The 22,641-nt window shown below is 32.5% G+C and overlaps 1 protein-coding gene across 2 annotated transcripts in view; it reads right to left on the reverse strand.

The window, feature by feature from the left end:
• Nucleotides 1-2,989, reverse strand: part of LOC127707278 (multiple epidermal growth factor-like domains protein 10) — a 74,607-nt gene extending 71,618 nt beyond the window's left edge. For both annotated transcript variants that reach the window (XM_052211816.1, XM_052211815.1), the window contains exon 1: nt 2,865-2,989. In XM_052211816.1, coding sequence (XP_052067776.1) covers nt 2,865-2,870 — 6 coding nt within the window. In that variant the 5' untranslated portion in view covers nt 2,871-2,989. The remainder of the gene's footprint in view (nt 1-2,864) is intronic.
• Nucleotides 2,990-22,641: the final 19,652 nt, after the last annotated feature.

Raw genomic sequence — 22,641 nt, forward strand, 5'->3', positions numbered from 1 at the left:
TTTAATGAGTACATTTGCATCTTAACATCAACACAGATAAAACAATGAAATTGTATGGGAATACTCTTAATTCTTCCCTATATAACGATGATTTAAAATGTTTCTTTTTGTACTATTTTTTATTGGGCTATACCATTGGATACCGCCTCGATGGTCTCTTTGAAGCGTGTTTGCCTCGAGTGCGGGGTTGTGAGTTCGAACCCCGTCTAGATTAAACTAAAGACTTTAGAATTGTTTTTTTGCTGGTACTTCTCTGATAAGCACACGGCATTAAGGAGTAATGGCAAATACTGGTTGGCTCGGGAGTCAGAATGATGTGACCGGGAAGGTTGACATGTCTTCCTGCGGACAGTTACGTAATATAGATACAATGGATAAGCGTGGATTCTTGAAAAAGAAACCATGAGCCCGGAGGGCGAATGGTTTGTTTTTCATTAAACCATTGTGGTGACGTCAGCCTATTCATTTACCGTGGATTCTTTTTCTAGAATCAACGCTTCATAAATCTGCAACTGAAATGGACTCACCAAATTATATTCAATTGTTTCCTTTGTGTGCCTAATTTCATTAAGTTTGAATTGGCTAATTTACTGATTTCTGTTCACTAATGGAATTAATTTAAAAACTTACCTTTAATTTTTGTAATTTTTATATGCCTTCACTGGGAATCGAACCCTTCCTTGAAATCTGTTATGTGTGACTGACATCAACACATCGACGAAACCTCTCGGCTACCAATGGGTTACACTATAGATGTCTATTTTATATATTTAAATGAACATCTGATATACATCGGTTCATCGATACAATGGATAAGCGTAGATTCAGTTATATAGATACAATGGATAAGCGTGGATTCTTGAAAAAGAAACCATGAGCCCGGAGGGCGAATGGTTTGTTTTTCATGAATCTACGCTTATCCATTGTATCTATAACTTAAACTATTGTGTTAATTTCTTTTCAAAATTAAAGCCTTTTCTTAATTAGAAGGTATTGTAAGTGAGTTTAACTAACCATGTTATCGTGTCCAACGATGCATTGATAAATCTCAGATCACAATTAATTGGTTAACAAAATACAAATATAACACTTCTACCTTTAAAGATCTTTAAATTACCAGGCATATGAATATTATCTGTTTATACAAAATATTCGAAATTATTTCTAATAAAATTGAATATGGAAATGGGGAACGTATGAAAGAGACAACAACCCGACCAAAAAGCATATATAAAGTATATATAATAAGTATGTTATCGAAATTTTTCTAGCACTCTAGGCACATCACGATTTTCTCGCATAGGAATTTGCGAACAAAACTTTGTAAAATTATGTAGTAAAACAGATGAAATCATACTATATTTATTAAACAAAAATTGACAAATAGAATGTAATCATTTTTTTTTTCAAACATGTGAAATAGCCAATAATAATTACAAAAAACGGTAAAACTCGCTATTATTACAAAACATCCACTGTAACATGCAAAATTAGAAAAAAACCAGGATAACTTAAGAATTGGAACAACAGAGAGAATACAGGGATTCGAACCTAAACCGACAAATCCCTATCTTTAACTCATTGATTTTAACCATGCTAACCTCGCGGCTACCAACTCATACTATACGACTGCCTATTGTGTCTATATAAAGGTACAAACCCTGTGTGTCCGATGTTCATTTATATATATAAAATAGACATCTAAGTTGTAACCCATTGGTAGCCGAGAGGTTTTGTCGATGTGTTGATGTCAGTCATTCATAACAGATTTCAAGGAAGGGTTCGATTCCCAGTGAAGGCATGTACAAATTACAAAAATTAAAGGTAAGTTTTTAAATAAATTCCATTAGTGAACAGAAATCAGTAAATTAGCCAATTCAAACTTAATGAAATTAGGCACACAAAGGAAACAATTGAATATAATTTGGTGAGTCCATTTCAGTTGCAGATTTATGAAGCGTTGATTCTAGAAAAAGAATCCACGGTAAATGAATAGGCTGACGTCACCACAATGGTTTAATGAAAAACAAACCATTCGCCCTCCGGGCTCATGGTTTCTTTTTCAAGAATCCACGCTTATCCATTGTATCTATATTACGTAACTGTCCGCAGGAAGACATGTCAACCTTCCCGGTCACATCATTCTGACTCCCGAGCCAACCAGTATTTGCCATTACTCCTTAATGCCGTGTGCTTATCAGAGAAGTACCAGCAAAAAAACAATTCTAAAGTCTTTAGTTTAATCTAGACGGGGTTCGAACTCACAACCCCGCACTCGAGGCAAACACGCTTCAAAGAGACCATCGAGGCGGTATCCAATGGTATAGCCCAATAAAAAATAGTACAAAAAGAAACATTTTAAATCATCGTTATATAGGGAAGAATTAAGAGTATTCCCATACAATTTCATTGTTTTATCTGTGTTGATGTTAAGATGCAAATGTACTCATTAAATACACAGTCGATTAATTCTTTGGATATTTGTTATCAATATATTTTCATCTTGTTTTTCTCTGAAATTAGACACACAAAGGAAACAATTGAATATAGTTTGGTGAGTCCATTTCAGCGGCAGATTTAGGAAGCGTTGATTCTAGAAAAAGAATCCACGGTAAATGAATAGGCTGACGTCACCACAATGGTTTAAATTGTTAACTAGAACGTTAAAAATCCGGCTTAGCGTGTTGGTCTAGTACAAAGCAGGGTTAATATTCATATTACATTTACATTTTCTCGTTCTGAATATGCACTTAATTTGCTGCTGAATGTTAAACAGCCATCCATCATTATCATCTATAACATTTGTTTGAATAGTATGTATTCGTTCTGTTTTATAAATGTATAACATGAAATATGTAGCTCACCTTCATTGCAACAAGAACAACATCACCGTGTGTCCACTGTCAACCAGGAAGTTCAAGACATACTGTTTATATGTTACCATATATACCCGATTTGGATATTTTTAGTTGGTTCATTATACACAGAGAGCAGTCAGGCATACAAATATCACACTACTGCCTTTAAAAATTATTGATTCAAACGCAATGAAATTATTTTTAGTATGTATTAGTGATTAACAGAGCAAACTGTTACAGTATATCCCATGTGTAAATTGTTCATTTGTTAAACTAAGTCTGGATAAACCATGTAACCTGGTCAAAGTATAAATGACGTTGTGATAGATATAAGAAGATGTGGTATGAGTGCCAATGAGACAATATATAGCATACGTGACATAAAAAAAAATCGTTCAAAGGGATACCCAACACTTTGACAAAAAAAAATCCTGTTGTTTTTTTTCATATTTGGTGGACAAGAACATAAGCCTTTCCTACAAAAGCTGTGAACTTTTAAGGGGAAATTCACCATACGAATTCAGAAAAATACCAACTCCAAGGTTCCATACCTAGGGCCTCATGTTTCCTTTAAAAATAGGGTAAAACAAGGGGTACAGGGTTCAAATGTCACTATTTTTTCAGTTGTTAGTATATAATCCCTTAAATGTCTTGTTTACATAGTAAAAGTATTGATCCATTTGATTACAATGTATATCATACATAAAATACTTAGAGAATGTCTTCATAAAGTTTATTGAAATATAAATTTCGATGTGTACTGTCATACTGAAATCCTTAGTATAAATGGATAGCTCTGATCTACTAAATGTTTCCATTAAATGTATTGTTTGAAAAATTGTGTCGTTTAAAATTCTTTAAAAATCGAATAAAGACTAAACAGAAGTCATATTTGAACTTGTCAAATGTTTTATAAAATTTCCCATCCTAATCTTGTGTATTACTTGGTCAAGGTTGACTTTTTAAGCTTGAAAAAACTATAGTAATTAAAAATAGTTTTTGGTGTTTTTACGTACATTATACGTTTTCAAACTTTTGATTGAACCGGCCTTAATTTGGGGGTATATTTATTTGTTAGGCTTCATATATTTGATTTACAAGCACAATTCATTATGGTGAGTGAAATAGTTGGACATAAGAGCCCATTTATCGTGACATTAAAGTGATCTTGACCTGTAACATCAGGTAAAATGTATTACTTTTGTGACAAATAAGTTCTTTTTGGAAACTGTTTGCCTTCATACTACATGTATGTATGATTTTGATATTTTGAGGTTAATACAGTATTAAAAGGTGACTCCTATCAGCAGAAATGTACAATTTACACCGATTCTATAGAACAAATATAGTTGACACAATTTATGCGATCATCGGCCTGAGTTATACTAAAACAATATTTTAACGAAAACATGTTATGACAGACATCAACTAACGACAGTCGGTGAACAACTGTCTCCTACCAGAGTACAAGCACATACATACATGTAATGTTGCATAGTTAAGTATGGTTTAGAGGGCTCAACTCTCTCACTTACCCGGGGAAGTGGTGTTACAAGTTTTACTTGCAGTGCACTTTAGGAGTTATAAGTGATTTACAGTGCAGGAGGGAGGGGGTGAAAATATTTTGAGTCGCGCAAGCAACAAGAATACTCCCATGCCCCTGCATTGTAATCACAAATAACTCTTAAATTATATTCTACAGTACGACTTTGCCCCCAGCAGAGCTTTAGAAAAACAGTACATTAACGGGTGTTACACGTACACTTTTTAGATGATACACGGACACTTTTTAGTTGTTACACGGACACTTTTTATGAATAGAATCACTCGTGCATGATCAGTCAGTTCATGGGCACTTTAAATTTCAATTAGATTTGAACTTTTTGTTTCACCGACATATTTCCTGTCTTTTTAAATAAAATATGTACGCTAGCATCCTAGCATCAATAACTATATTTTGTTCAAACAATTCCAGTAAATTACTATTTATATCAGTAGTCTAAGGAATTGACCATTTAACTTCAAAAGGGGGGTAACGGTTTTTTTGGTTAAAAAAAATATTTTGATCCCCAATTTTATGAGACAAAATATATTGTGTCAATCAGATGACAAAATAATGTTCTGATTCTTGATTTTCCGAATATCGTATATAATAGTGCTAAGTTCGAAAAATAAATATTTGGGTAATAGCGTTGAAAACACTAAATAAATTTCTTGCACAGAAAAGAACATACACCCCTTTTGAAGCTTAATGGTCGGTCCGTAAATGTATTTTTTTTTCAAGATCTGGACATGAATAGTATTCTGTAAGTAAAGAAATGCCGGCACCGACATTTAATTTCAATTAAAAAGACAGGAAGTACTAGTATATATAAAAAATCAAATCTAATCAAAATACAAAATCCCTATCAACTCACCTAATGCACGATTGATCCTATGGATAAAAAGTATCCGTATAATGCATGTTCAAATAGGCAGCAAATTTTGAAAATCATTCAACTTATGTCATCAATTTTGAACGGTAAGCTGCAATTGGATCATAAAGTGACACGTGTTTAATCCTGCTCAACACTAACAGAGACATATAAAAACCTATAAGCATGATTTTTTTTACATGTATATGTAAATCCAAAATATATACCTATATATATATCTAATAACAAGACGAAATCCATTTTTTCATAACATTTCATTCACTAATGAAATAGGAGATTCATTCTTTTGATACATTTATATTGTTATTGACTTCATCAATATTGAATTAGTATATATTGAATTCATATTTTTTGACAGCAAACGTACGATTTTTTTAAAAAGGGAATGGGGGGATGGAATGACACATCCTGCATTTTCTCAACCAAAAAAAAAAGATCAAGTCTGTTTATTTTAAATGTATTTTACCCCCCCCCCCCCCCCTTTCCGTTTTTCCCCAATAAAAGTCAAATGGTAGCTTGCTTACCTCTGAATTTTTTTTTATACATTGCTTACTTGCGAAGTAGCATTTTAAAAAGTCTCAAATGTGTACAACATTCATCTTGTACTTGAAATGGTTATTTTTTATAAAGTTAAAAGATTCTTAAGAAAAAACTCTTGGCTGAAGGGAAGTGAAAAAAAAATTGTTTTAAATGTAACTTACATTAACTGGTATATGGCAGTGTAAGTTTCTAGTTTGTTTAGTTTTGCTACTTCTTCTAAATTTAAGTGCAAAATGTACTTCTTCTTTCTTGAAACGTCGTACAAGTCAGATACAAAACAAAGGTAACAAAAAACAGGCCGGTAACAACCTACCGTATAGTTTTTCTGCACTTGTAGTCAGGTCACATGACTACTCGTGCAGTAAAACTATCCAGCAACGGTTGTTACCGGCCTGTTTCTTTGTTACCATTGTGTTATATCTAATACATATTTTGTGTCATATACATATTCAAGAATTTTTCCGCGCTCCGTGCAAAAAGATTTTGCATGTAGTTAAAGTAGTCATCAAAAATGAGTGAAGAGGAAGGGGATAAATTCGTTACATAGTGTGCTAGTGACCTAATACGATATATATGGGGTCAGTAAGTTCCATATGGGGGTGAGAGCTTCTTCGCTCTCACCCCATATGTAATTTACTGACCGCATATTTATCGTATTAGGTCACTAGCATACTATGTAACTAATAATATTTGCCACGTGGTGCTATCGCAATAATCAATCATTCAATCCTTCAATGTAAATTTGACTAAAATATATACAATTTTCCATTTTTTACAAAATGATCTTTAACAGCAATTTCAAAACTTGTTGACATTTTAATATTATGCATAATTTTTAAATTGAAATATGGAGAAATTATTGCAAAGTCTTTACTCAAAATAAACAATAGATTAAATCTGATAATGTTGTTACGTTCGTTAAATGTCCATGAAACCACTTTATGATTTCAATTAATATGCAATTTAAAAATTAAAAGAAATAAAGTTTTATAAAATTTCAAAACAAATACGATTGAAAAGGTCCTGTTTTTTTAATCCTCTCCCCCTTTTTTTCTAAATACCTGTTAGGTTTGTTTCCTCGTGTAACTAAAGATCTGAGTGATTACAATACATAGAAATTAAAACAAATAGGTAGACTTGTACTTATTTTCCCTAAATTTATAAAGCACCATAACATAATTTTAAAGCCTACATAAAATAGTATCATATACATGAGGGCAAAAAGGATCAAAGCTACTGAATAATATTTTAAAGCGGTATTCGCTGTCAAATTCATGTTCATCGATTTGACTCAAATTCTCATGTTTTATTTAAAACATACTAAAACGTATCATTATCTAAATTATAAAAGGTCCAAAAGAAATAATGCACAATACATGGACTAGCAATAATATATCAGCATGTAGTGTGTATTTTAGACTAATTTAGCATCGATATGACCTCCGATGAATGCTTAAAATGAGCGCACGATCAACTCTTTTACAACCCTATAGAATTATAAAAAGAAGCATTCAATGCTTAAGTATGGAACGCCATAGCTGCCTTATATGTACCTATTTCTATATATGCACATACTTTTTCTATATATGCACATACTTTTTCTATATATGCACATACTTTTTTTCTAAGTATGCACATACCTGTCTATATGCACATACTTTATATATATATATGCACATTATTGTCTATATATGCACATACTTGTCTATATATGCACATACTTTTTCTATATATGCACATACTTTGTCTATATTCACATACTTTGTCTATATATGCACATACTTTATCTTTATACTGTGTCTAGTTAAATTTCAAACTATCAGCAAACAGGAAGTGGATGTACTGAAGATGTTTTGAAACGACATGAAAAATCAGCATATTGGAACGAAACATAAACTTGATCTGTAACTCATCATGGTAGACTCATGGTAAAACAAAAATCAGAGCAAAATCTGAAGGCGTTTAGAAAAAAATTCCGTATAACTGTGATTTTCAACAATTTTTAAAATCTAAAACCTGTAATTACGGCAAAAATCAGCAGAGCAGAACGAAACTTTAACTCGATCTGTAACTCATCATGGTTAACTCACATACCAAAAATTAGCCCAATATCTGAAGGCGTTTAGAAAAAAGTCCGTATAACTGTGATTTTCAACAATTTATCAAAGTCCAAAACCCGTAATTTCGGCAAAAATTAGCAGAGCAGAACGAAACTTAAACTTGATCTGTAACTCATCATGGTTAACTCACATACCAAAAATTAGCCCAATATCTGAAGGCGTTTAGAAAAAAAGTCCGTATAACTGTGATTCTCAACAATTTATCAATTTTAACAATTTATCAAAGTCCAAAGCCCGTAATTTTAGCAAAAATTAGCAGAGCGGAACGAAACTTAAACTTGATCTGTAACTTATCATGGTTAACTCACATACCAAAAATCAGCCTAATATCTGAAGGCGTTTAGAAAAAAGTCCGTATAACTGTGATTTTCAACAATTTATCAAAGTCCAAAGCCTGTTATTTCGGCAAAAATTAGCAGAGCGAAGCAAAACTCAAACTTAATCTGCAACTCATCATGGTTAACTCACATACCAAAAATCAGCCCATTATCTGAAGGCGTTTAGAAAAAAAGTTTGTATAATGGTTTGTTGCGAAATGACGGAATGACGGAATGACGGAACTCACATACCAAAAATTAGCCCAATATCTGACGGAATGATGGAATGACGGAATGACAGAATGACGGAACTCACATACCAAAAACTAGCCCAATATCTGAAGGCGTTTAGAAAAAAAGTTCGTATAACTGTGATTTTCAACAATTTATCAAAGTCTAAAGCCCGTAATTTCGGGAAAAATTAGCAGAGCGAAACAAATCTCAAACTTGATCTGTAACTCATCATGGTTAACTCACATACCAAAAATCAGACCAATATCTGAAGGCGTTTAGAAAAAAAGTCCGTATAATGGTTTGCTGCGGAATGACGGAATGACAGAATGACGGAATGACGGAATGACGGAATGACGAAATGACGGACAAGGGTAAAACTGTATGGCCCCGACACTTTTGTTGCGGGGCCATAAAATTGTAAATCCTCGTTTTACCTTGAATGATTGTGTGTGTGCAAGATCAATCAACGCAATGATTCTTCCCGGTGATTTCATTTTTCAATGTTGACGTGCTTTTTCTTTTTAATAACTAAACATGCTGAGCACATGCATAGCCTATTCCCAGCTAAAGGTTAAATTGATAGTCGCATCAATAGGGATTCAACTGCAAGCCAATAATACATCAGCGATGGTTTTGAGCCAGGTATTTTGACAAAATTGAAGAAAACTGACTGCTTATAGCGAAATAGTGTTGCACAATTCCGCTTTTATAAATGTTTGAAATTAAACAAAAGTCAAATTTTAGTTGTGTAACTAAATCGTAGCATATGCCACTTTAATAGGTTTAGATATAAATATTTATCATAAAATAAGGTCAAATGAAGCTAGAATTTAAACACTACTATAAGTATATCACCACGAGGAGAATTAAACAAAGTTGATGAACATTAATAAATATAGCGGATGGAAAATGTCAGAATTTATCACAAAAACAATCTATACTGTTCAAAAAAAAAAAAAGAAACGCATAGCTCCGATTAATTTTTCAAAATGCAAAATATATATTACAAGGTAAAATGAAACGGTCAATTGCATCTTCAAATTTTTCCAGGTAAGTTTTAAACAGGAATGGCGAGCAATTCCACGCAACGACATTAGAACATTGACAGCATCCATGCAGAGGATATGCGTAGCAGTCTTAGCAGCGAGAGGTGGTCATACACAGTACTAACTTTAATGGCACAGGAAGTAACTCTAATTGTGATAAACTGACTTTTACTCATCAATCTCTTCTCAATCAAACACGTTTTTAGTGAATATCTTTATTAGAAATTGTAAAATTTCTATTCAAAATACATGTATTAAAATTCTTAAAAATCCATTGTGCGATTCTTTTTTGGCAAAGTATATAATATGTAGTCAGTGTGATCTGGGACTAAGCATTAATTGGTACAATGTGTGATTCAGCATTTACGTACTGTGCTTGTTCAATCATAAGTTAAGCTGTTATTAGGTGTTGTTAAAATGCAACTTGGATAACTTCGCCCATTTTTATTGTTATTTGTTGACTAATCAAGCATTTTAGCTAGGGGTCATCTTAAAAATGAGAGGGTTAATGTGTTTTGCCTTACACCGAAGGCCTCACGTTGACAGTGAGGAGAAGAATAAAAATCAAAGCATCGTTCTATGATAATTCGTTCATTCCTTGTGTTTTTAGTAAAGATTTTGTCATAAACATTACATTTTTCTATTATGTATGTATTTTAGGCATGTCATTCAAAACGTTTTTTTTTATTTTATCAATTTTGTACTGTAACAAAAATTAAAAGTAAAAGAAAAAACAATATAAAACAAAACCAGAGATCAATACTATCTGCATGATTACATTGACACAAGAATAAATGACAAATATCAAAAGCAATCCACACATTGACTATGAAAAAAACCTATTTCTCATTTCCAATTTAATTGAATTTTGAGCAAATAATACTAAATATGTTAGCGCTTTTTTTTTCATTGATCAGCAAGCGTCTCAAAAATGTTCAAGAATCTGTCCAGACATTCCATTTTTTCGTCATGTTGTTTTTACTGTAAACAAGATTGATTTTTAATTTCCAATTATTTAATCATGTTTGAGACATTTAGCTTTTGTAATGTGTTTTTTTTTCTTGGCAGACAAGTGTGGCATCGCTTCATCATATTCACCTACTGAACATTTAAATCTTGTTATTCTTTGTGTGATTTAAACACGGTAGGTGCTTCTCTTTTGTTAAGTTTCCAGTGTCTATTTGAATAGCTGATTGTGTCGAGGCTTAAAGTTTGTTCCCATTCATCTGATTAAATGTTTGGAAGTGTTTCCAATTTGTATGTGGACTACTTCCTATTTATGAATTGTGATCTATGATTTCTTTATATCATTTCTTTAAATTCTTCCATTTATTCATTTATTGTAATTTAGTGACTTTGACATTCTTCTTTTGCATTTACGACCAAATGGAACTCATAAGTGTATCATGCTGTTTAGTTTTACCAAAATTCTCCTTCTTTACCGATCTTAACTGCGAATAAGTAATTACTCTTCTAGTTCAATCCAAACATGCATCTACCAAAAACAAGTAAATTTTACATTACATATATGAGAAGTTAAAGATTTGAATTTCTCACTTATAATATAATGAAGTTCTGAGTAAGATATTATACTGTTCTTAGACATTTTATTATTGTTACTACATGTAATACAATCTTCTGTTGATGACCTAGAATATGAACAATAGTCACTATCTCATCTGAATAACATTCTGTTTCTAGATCACACAGAAAATTATCTATTTTTTCCCGGAAGAATATGTCCTTTAGTCATTGCTTATGTCTAAATTTTTTAACTCGTCGACAATAATTGTATTTCATTTCTTTTTCTTTTTGTGGGTTTTAAGTGTGGTTGGCACTATTATTTTTTGCGTCTACATTTTTTTGTCATTACCAATATTCATTGAATTCTGAACATTGGCTTGGTCGTGTGCTAAGTGATGCATCCATTTTCATGATCTTACCTACTACAAGTGCATATGCTTGAATTTCTGCTTCTTTGACAATTTGTTTAATATATAAGATCGTTTTAGCTTAAACCGAGTTTTCGTTTAGGCCTAGACTAAAGTTACATTATATAAATTTTGTTAAAAAAGTTAAATATTATTGCAATTACGTGTACCTCTTCGTGCTGCATGCTTAGCAGAGAAGCAGCAAATACCGATTTTAATGTCTTTGAATTGACCTTACATTGGATTGAACCCACAATATACATCTACAGCATTAGAGGCGAACGAGCTGTAACTGTTACAACATCGAGGCGAATGTCTTTTTGTTAGGCCATTTATCCAAATGAATAAAAATAGTATATATAATTAAAGAAACTAGAAATTATGACAGTTGTTTTCCATTCGTTTGATGTGTTTGAGCTTTTGATTTTGCCAATTGTTAAGGGATTTTTGTTTCGCCTTTTTTTTTTGGAGGAAGGGGGTGCTTGTTGACTTTCGTGATCTATGTGCTGCCATCGTCCGTACACTTTTATAAAGATCTCCGAAACTACTAAACCAATGCTAAAATGCAAACACTAGTCAAATATCTTGTAAACTATAGTAGATAGGGAAAATCATTGGTGGTGAACAATTTGATGACTGCCCTGTGGAGGATTGTTTTTAAGTATATTTTTAGTGGTTGGGAATGGCAATGCTTTGTTTTATCCTGATTTTTATATATGTAAAAGTCATTATGGAATATGTTTCGGTTCTTGTTTTTACTTTGCAATCTCTACATATTATTTTATTTTATCTATAAATCACTGTGTTGTAGACTAAACAAGAGAAATATCACAAAAGCATGTCCTTTGTAGTTTTAGGAACATTTTGTAACGTATAACACACGTGTTATCCTATCGGTGATGTTCATGATTTATTATCATAGTAATATAACACTTTAACACTGTAATGTAGTGTGTAGCTTTTTCAAACACACACACAAAAAAACACAATGCAATGCAATGCAATGCAATGCAAATCACTGCTAGGAAAATTATTATTTTTCTTATTATGTTTCTTGCTATAGCTCCCCATGTACATGTAATTATCCAACCATCTCTTCTCGTAGTCAGGCATAACGTAGATGATTCAATTGGGTCTTCAACAAATGCACGTGTCTATAGAATATATCAAGATTTAAATCGTCCCAAGTTTAAAACAATAGGGACAACAATTAGTAGGGACTCTGTGGGAACGTCACGTCAATAAACTCATATCTGCCGTAATGCATAATTGGTTTTATCGACGTTGATAAAAATTACAAAAAAAAACTGTTTCACTCGATGTCCGTTAAAAATAAAATATCACAGGAAACTTTCATTTTAGCTCTTCAAACTAGGCTAAAGGTTATATATAGACTTTACCTTTTTCTATCTGTATTTCATAACAATGTGAAAATCGGTAATATTATCCACAACATTTATTTTTCGCTATCATATGCAACAATTTAATATCCTATCGGGACCTAGCGCTATTTATAGAATCGTAAACAGACATCAAAATTTTGCATGCATCATCCTGAAGTTGAGAACAGTAAAATTTTGTAGGTATCCTAATCAAATTTTGTCAATAAGGTGTCTAATTTTGAAGAAAATCAACAAAATTTTGAGTTTTCCCCCGAAAAGATACCCCATGTTCACATATTTTTCAAGGATCCATCGCTCCACGCAATCTACAACATATTATCTTTACAACAATGTGCAGTTTATGTAAATGTGTTACGAATTGACGAGGCACCAGTGCGTCAAAGGCGGCAAGGTCCAGCATTAAAAGAACCAAAAAGCGCCGTAACGTTAGATTTATTCACTGTTCACATCATCATGCAGTCAGTTAAACTTTCAATTTCTGCTTAAGAAATAATTCATGGGGGCTTGAATATATCGTGATTTTACCACGGGTTGGCCCTTTATGACAAATATTTTACCCTGAGCGATAGCGAGGGGTAAAATATCGGCTGAATTATTTCGATTCTAATAGGACAAATACGGCAATTGTTTTGGATCGAAGCGCTCTAGATGAAGGCATTATTTGCCGTTCCCATAAATAAACGCACTATTAAATTGACGTAAAAGACCGGAGCAAACTGAATAAATGACATGCTTAAACTATTTACAATAACATATTTAGATAGGTTTGGATGAATCTAAATGATAATTGTACTTATATGTATACAAAAAATGGCTTATATAACACATTTTTGCATCGTTTGTTTACGTTTCCTTGTTGTGATGATTTTCGGTTTCACAAGCGTGTATTTTCCCGTAAAATGCTTATATTCTTACGTCATCGTTCTATGACGTCGGGTAGCTCATTCATAAAAAAACATATGACGCGGGAGTACGATTGGAACAGCCCAAACAATATATTCATATTTTACCACGGGTGTGTACTCAAAGCGTTTGAAGAACGTCATGTTAGAATAAAAGATTTACACTGACAAACGTAATGGTTGAGTTTTCCCCCGAAAAGATACCCCATGTTCACATATTTTTCAAGGATCCATCGCTCCACGCAATCTACAACATATTATCTTTACAACAATGTGCAGTTTTTGTAAATGTGTTACGAATTGACGAGGCGCCAGTGCGTCAAAGGCGGCAAGGTCCAGCATTAAAAGAACCAAAAAGCGCCGTAACATTAGATTTATTCACTGTTCACATCGTCATGCAGTTAGTTAAACTTTCAATTTCTGCTAAAAGATTTACACTGACAAACGTAATGGTTGCGTTATTCACGATCCATTGTTGTCAATTAATCAGATTATAAATTCGAATACATATTTACTTGCACAAATACAACAAAGATTCGCTCTAAAACTAACTTCATGAAATATTGTCATTATATAATGAAATAATGTTAAGAAACACGTCTTCTTTAAAATATTAGACCCCGTTTACACTTGTACGAAATTGAACTGATCTTTATTTGATTCGATCTCAAAAAGACCAGTTCGCGTTTACATTTGCACAAGCAAGATCGATCGAGATCGATCTATTTAATCAAGTGCATTTGCACTGCAATATAAACAGAACCGTATCATATTAATAATGCACATAGTTTGTTTTTCATATTTAGTGCAAATTATAACTCAAAAGCGTAAAAAAAAAAAAGACACGCAGCTTTGCGTCAAGTTATGATTTTGTATGCTTAATTTATTATTACTGTCTGAAATCTGGAAATCTTTAAGGTTGATGAGAGGGTTTCACATGGAAAGGTGGATTAAAACTAATTTTCTTTGATTTTATCATAATAAAAAATGGTAAAAATAGGGGGGGTCAGTTCTTACCCTGGACCTTAGACAAACTGACTTGTGCATCCAATAATGGTAGCCTTATTAAACACTTGCTTCACTTATAAAACAAGAAACTGCTATTTTTGTAAATCATATGGTCAAATAGTAAGTACATGGAAATCAAAAATTCAAAACATTTGAAAATTTCCTTTTTTAATGTTTTGTGCTAACTAGTACAGTTTCCCGTATTTTCCTGTGCGAAATAAGATTTTCACGTACAAGTGTCATACGCTATAAAAAATAGTTTTTGCATCCTTTCTGCTCATTGTGTGCTGCGGTAGTTATATTACTAAGTTTTTAAGTGTGCTTTTATTGTAAATTGGAATGTTGGCAGACAAAAGGTATATATATTCATGAATATCAGGCAGATGCTTGGGGTCAAAGGTCAAACATAAAAATGAAAACTCTTGTCATTGTATATTTCTACCACATATATATTTCAAATAATAAATGCTTTTTGTGTATTTTTTTCATTAAAAAAAATCCCACAGAGTCCCTACCATTAACAGCAATATACAAAGAAAAACTTATAAACATTTGTTTAGATATGACAAGAGACAAAAACTTACGAGTATCCCTACTTTGGATAGACGCATGGTCATGTGGCCGGGTTACACTAGTTTTCTTGTGATCTCAATTATTTACTCATGATTCCTGAGCAGTGAACTAACACGAGATACATTATATCCTTCTCTTTTTGTATTTGGTGGATTGTTGCTTCACTGGCAACCAAACAAAGTCTATCTTTTTTATTATAGCAATTCAAATGAGTACTGAAAAGGCTTTTAACGAATGAATATATTTAAGGTACTAATATAGTTGATACAAAACAAAACCGCGCTGAAGTACATTCTCTGAATGTGCCTGTCCAAAGTCAGGAGCATGTAATTAAGTGGTTGTCGTTTGTTGCTCTATAGCAAATTTGTATTTCGTTTATTTTGTTTTGTACATGTTCAGGCTGTTAGTTTTCTCGTTTGAAATGTTTTACATTTTGCATTGCAGGGCCTTTTATAGTTTGCTATGCGGTATCGGTTTTGCTCATTGTTGAAGGCCGCAGGGTGACCTATAGTTGTTTGGTTTTACATCATTTGGTCTCTGGTGGAGAGTTGTCTCATTGGCAACCATATCACATCTTTTTATTTTTATAACCATCAAGTTAAGGGCATACGATACAGTTTTGATCCCATATTGAATAAAAATCAGTCGAAAACTGCATCTTTTCCCGATAAGTCACAGTTTGACGTCGCGAAAATAACAATTTACGTTAGCAACGTCATTACCTCCCCTTAACCCTCTTACTGCGGCAGGGACATATATGTCTTCCCCTGGCTTACTGCGGGAAGGACATATATGTCCTTTGTGGAAAAAAAATCGATTATTTTTTCACTTTTTAATATTTCTAAAAAAAACCTTTCCTTCATTTATTGAATACATTTTATATATTTTATTCATTATGTGGTTGTTTTTTTTGTTGTTGTTTTCTTTTTATCCATCTTTTTCATAAAACGTCATCATTACGTCAAATATTATTTGACGTCATTTTATGTCGTAATTGAGTTGAAGGCAAAATAGCGCTATCAAATTTTAGAATGAACCTTTTAAATGCTTCGTATTGATAAGATAACATAGAATCAGAAAACAAAATCAACATGAACAAATAATCATTGAAAAGTACAAACAAAAATATTTGCTATTTGGTTTTAATTCTTGTATCCAACAATTATAAATATTTCAAACAAATGTCCTCAACTCTTTTAGATTGGGAGGGACACTGATATATACTAAGTGTTGAACTTAGTGCTTGCCTTGGTTTTCTTACTTGTTTGAAAACAAATGAATTAAACAACAAAAAAGTCTACGTTGGTATATAGATAAATAAGTCTACAATTAATTTATTGATACGAATTGTTAAACTGGCATAAAAAAGCATTCAGTATTCTGAATATTTTTTTTATGTTTTATTAGCAATTATAGGCTTTAGTTTATGTGCAAAAATGAATAGATACTATGCAGTTATTCGAAACCCGTTAGTAGCAGGAATCAGCCAAACAATGAGAAAAGCCATTATACCGTATAGTCAGTTAAACAAGAAGGCCCCGACATGAAAAAATGTAAAACAATTCTAACATGAAAACTAACGGCATAATTTATAACAATACAATTTATGAAAAACATTTGACAGGCATGAACCAACGACAACCACTGAATTACAGGCTCCGATTCCTGACTGCTACTACTAGCTATATATTTACATGTTTGTTTTTTTTCTGTTTCTTGGTTTTTAGGTTCGGTTCTAATATTTTCGTTAATAACTGCTTAATTTCTTTGATTAATACTGTTCGATGGTATATTTATACTATTTGTAACTATCATTATATATATATATATATTTACAGAATAAATAATAAGAGGGCCCTTCAGAATTTATATAGCTATATGGGGAAATATAACTCACGAAAACTTATTCCAAAACAATACCGTATGTGTTAATTTATATGTGTACATCAATGTAATATTTACACATATTTAGAAAAGATCTTTTATTACATCTTTCTTTTATTTTTTTCCCCAACTTGGCATTTTACACTCAATATATATAACACATGAAGTATAAGGAAAATGTAGATCTTTGTTTGAAGCATCGTATTCAGTATCAGCATGATATGAGTTAAAAATTATACTTGTCTAAAATTTTCATTATAATGAGAATTAAAGCAAAATAGGGCAGAATGGCATTTTCTAGTTATATTTGCTATAATCTATAGCACTATATATGCATCAATTATTGCACTTTACTGTATTCTGTATTTCTGTACTAAAAAATGGCCTGGGATGCCCAGTTTTCTGCTAAAGTGACAGAACTTGCAATCTATTGTATACCTATCTGAACACCTGATCAACAACAAAAGGGACATGCAGTTGACCTTTAAATTTTATGTTAAATCTAACAATAGAAATTCTGTTCAGTGAGGCATAACTGAGTGGAATCTACCTGATCATATTCAGTCAGTTGAGCAGTAAACTGGGCATGTGAAATGAAATTAAGTACATCAATTGGTACATCAAATGTAGCAGGTTACTGCCATAATAAGTAGAAAATGCCATTCTGCCCTATTTTGCTTTAAATCCAGTCTAAACAAAAATACCCCTCTATAGAGGGGTTGGAAACCCCCCCCCCCTTTTTTTTGACGATCAATGCATTTGAATGGGAACATATAGTTGGAACTCCCCATTTATCCTGGGTTAGGAACCCCCCTTTTATAAATGGCTGGATCCGCCCCTGAACACCATATAGAGGGTTTGTTCCCAACCTGTAAAATGGGGTACCCCATAACTTCCCTCGGACAGGGGTTCATGATTACCACTCCCTATCCCCAACTCCCATTTCTCTTCCCTTTTACTCTAAAATTTTCTCCCCTAACTTCTACTTCCATCCCCCTTGCTCATGTTGCTCCCAGACAAAAAAATTGCAAAATATATTTCCCAGATTATTCATCCCCCCCCCCCCCTCTTTTCGAATTCTTGTCCTTTCACCCAAAATCATGTTCGCTACAATTTACGTTCATCCCTTTTACATTCCCACCCTGAGTCTGTTTGTACCCTTCCTTTTATCTAAATCATGCTTTTGTTGGTATAGTTCTATAACCAATAAAATAAAGATTTATTAAGTTTATTCTTATTGTTTAAAAATAAAGTGACTCACACGAGATCAAAGGTTTTTTTTCTATTTATAATCTTCATACGATTTACTTCTACCAAATTGGTTACTTTTGTTTTCACTCAGACCAGGCTAACTAAGGGTAACGGACCTGCACATGATACTCCCTTTTCTTGCTTCTTGATCCCTCATTCCCATGTTCCCTAAACCCTGTCCACCCGCTCAAGGGGTTCGATTGTTTCGTTTGTTTTCTTGAGAATATAAATGGCCTGATTTGTAAATTATAACCACTACAGTACGAGGCAATACATTTTATTGATGGATTCGTCTTGATCACAATTTGTTTACAATTAAACAACCCCCCCTCCCCGTGTCTCTCTTTTGTATAAAAAATTCCATAACTTCAAGTATCAGGTTGAAACATACACGTAGGGCTTATCTTGTTTACCAAATAACACATACATTTGAGTTGAAAAATTCATTATTGTTTTGTGCTTAGTATTTTTAAACACAAAATTTGTATATCCCATATTCCAAACAGGTTACAAGACACCTCAGCATAATTTGGTTGACGAGGAGTACAAATGTAGCTCAGCTGCATTTTAGAATTTTTAGGCATAGAAATAACTTGTCCCTGGTATCGAAACAGCATGCCCCGAGAAGTCTGTATTCAACATAATATATATAAAAACAAAATCACTATTTACACTTGCTGTGCATGTAATTTTATTTTGTTTGCTCATTATTGTTGCCACAAATTCTTCATTTTTTTACGCCGTAGTGGAGTGGGCATTAAGTTTTACCCTTGTCTGTCTGTACGTATGTCCCAAAATTGGTGTCCGTTCTCGAACTTCAGTTTGCCTCAACCAAATGTTATGAAACTTATACACAATGCTTATTACCAACAAACACAGATCAAGTTTGAATTTTTTTGGTGGTGTCACTTTTACTGTTCTAGAGTTATGCCCCTTTACAAATGGAAAAATTGCTGAATTTTTTGTTTCCGTTCTCTAACTTTAGTTTGCCTCGTCCGAATGTTATGAAACTTATACACATTACTTATTACAACAAAATACAGATCAAGTAAAACTTTGGGTAGTGTCACTCTTACCGTTCTTTAGTTATGCTCCTTTATAACTTTATATGCAAGTGGGGGCATCATCTGTGTCCCATTGACACATTCCCCATTTATTTAAAATATGAACTACATTATGCTTTTAAATGTCAATCATGGTTGATTTTCTGACAGAACTACTCTGACATTTAATTTCAGGCTTCAAGTACATGTAAGAGGAAGGAGTGATTTGTTGTGAAAGATCCTGGAATGTTCAATTTTACTTGGAAACTATTGGCAAAGAACTGACAGAATTTACATGAGAAGCCAGTATCATCTTGTCTTGCAATTGGGAACTATATGTAAAGTGCAGAAACTTAAGAACAACATTAGAAGCCAAGATCAACAATACTTGGAACTACATGTATAATCAAAGTACTGTCAGAATCCATATGAGAGAACCCAAGATCATCTACACTTGGTGTCTATATGCAAAGTGTTGTCAGAATCCACTTAAGAAGCCAAGATCAACTATAATTTGGAACTATATGCTTTAGTGCTGTCAAAGTCCATAAAAAAAATCCAAGATCAAAAGGACCTACTTTACCTACCTGTCCCAATGATGAATACAGATTATTGAGTTTTATAAAAAAAACACTGATGAAGAATATTGATATAAAAATAATGAAAATATAGAGCTGATCAGCTAATGATTGTACATGTCAACAATTACTAGTATATTGAAATTTACAATGCTAATAAATGTTTTATAAATTTGATCTCATAGACATTTTAGGAATAAAAATCAAAATGTTTCAAAAATGAATTTTAATAGAGCTGAATTAATTTTTTTTTTGCTGTCTGTAGTGAATTTTAACACAATTCATGATATGCAAACTGCAATATATGCAGTTGTCTTTAATACAGAAGGTAGCTATGAGATTTGTAAATTTTGGAAATCATAATACCAAGTGGCAGTTGTGGTAAATGGTTTACTCCTGGTTTGCCCACTTTTAATTCTACCAATTATCTAATAGCAAAGAAAACAAAAAAGACAAAAGGTTTAATGAGCATACAATTGTATAGTCTGTTCCAACTTAGGTTTACAGTATCAGTGTTTTCTTACTATATTCAGGTATTTTTTATTTTGTAATACCATTTTGATTTTTAAAGAAAAATAATAAATAAATCAAATATTTTTTCTCTCAATAATTTGATATCAATTCAATCTAATCATTTAACATACAACTAAAGACAAAACAATGACATTCAGTTATAAAAGTGTCTTAACAATTTATTAGTTTCTGAATGATTTTGATGATATAACTACTGCAATACAAATTCTCTTTTATTGCAAACATAATTTATATAATATATGAATCAAAGTTTAGAAGTGCATTGCATAGGAAATAGATAAAGCACTATGGTAAAATAAGTAATATGGAGCACCATGGGCACTGTATGTATAATAATGGGAAATAGAATATTTTATATATATTTCAAAAGTCACAAAACATTATATTTACAAAGCAACTAGTTACAATATTTTACTTATTTGTTTAATTGAAATAGAGACGATGGGATGCTATGTCAGAGTAGTCTATCACACCGATGATTCCTTGTCGCTATCTATCTTTCAGTAGTTGGAGTCTGGTGTCTATTACTCTGTATCTTCTTTTTGGTGGGCGGGCTCCTCCTGCTGCATACTGGATAATATTACATTCTATTAGTGCCTGGGACTTCTTCAGTAACTCAATGATCTCGCAGATGTTAGGATGGGTATGTTGGAGTCTCATCATAATTTTGTTGTTCCATAGAAAGCGGTATCCTTCAACCCAGAATTCTGTCACATAATCAGTGAATAATGTTGTAGGTGTAATACCACCAAATCATAGTACGTCACATCCGGAAAATAGGTCGATAATTCCCTTGAATTTGACAGTTGCAGGTAATTGATCCTACATTTCATTGCAGTAAAACATTTCTGGGTCATAAACATATATCTTGGGTATTTCAAAGCACCATTATTTTTTTATTTGGGGTTTCTATAGAATATTTTGGAAACTTGAGGTTACATTGTTACTAAAGCTTGTACACATGTTAAAAAAGAGGAAAATTTGATTGGTTTAAACTTCCAGTGATGGTTACTTTCTTATATGCAATGAAATGTTATGTGAATTTTTTTCTATAGTACTGGACAGGATAAAACTTTACTCATGCCAAGTATTTCTTTATTTGAAACAAAGATAAATTCTGCACATTTTTTTGAAAAGTGCAAATTTAACAAAGACTAATAGGGAAAAATCAATGGTGGTATTACACCTGTAGCAAATCTGTTGTCAGCTTCACAAATGTCTTCTAAACTTTTATGCAAAACATCCTCAACAAGTTGGAGTGGAACAAGAGGTAATACTGCGGCTCGTTGTTTAAATCAAGTGATGTCTTCATTTTCTATATAATACGACTGTAGTCAACATTTCTGTGTTTTTCGACAAATACACTTGGTAAAGTGGAAGATGCAACCTTTAATGGATACTCCTGGGAACACCATCTGTGCTGCGTTGTTGGTTGCTGTCTCATAATCTTTTCTGAGTGAAGTTGTTACTGAAGTTGTTGAGCGATGTATCGTTATTTAACTGCTGATTTGTTTAAAAGAAGAAAATGCTACCTTGGATACAGATTTACTGTTCAATTGTGTCATTTGTAAAGCTGCAGTTGCATTTATATTCTATTTGTTAGGAATTGGATATTTTTTATATTAAATTTCAGAACAGTGTATTTATTTACTATATATATATAAAAATATTAATTTTCGCGAACCATTTAGGTCACGGAAATTCCATTTTTTGCCATCAGTAAGGAGAGTTGTACAAATAATGTGAATACACAGAACCCCGATCCAATTCATCTTTTGCTAAAAATATTTATCATTTTCTGTTATATATCTCCTAACATCATTCCATTTTTCTCTAATTTCGATTAAAATATGCCAAAACCTGCAGTAAAAATAGATGAATGCCCCAAATAAACATTCCCCGATTGGTTGAACTACTATGGCGTCAATGTAATGCAACTCAAGCCTCGATGTAAAGCAACGCAAGCCTCGATGTAAAGCACACG

This window comes from Mytilus californianus, unplaced genomic scaffold (assembly GCF_021869535.1).
Source record: "Mytilus californianus isolate M0D057914Y unplaced genomic scaffold, xbMytCali1.0.p SCAF_61, whole genome shotgun sequence".
Classification (NCBI taxonomy): Eukaryota; Metazoa; Mollusca; class Bivalvia; order Mytilida; family Mytilidae; genus Mytilus; species Mytilus californianus.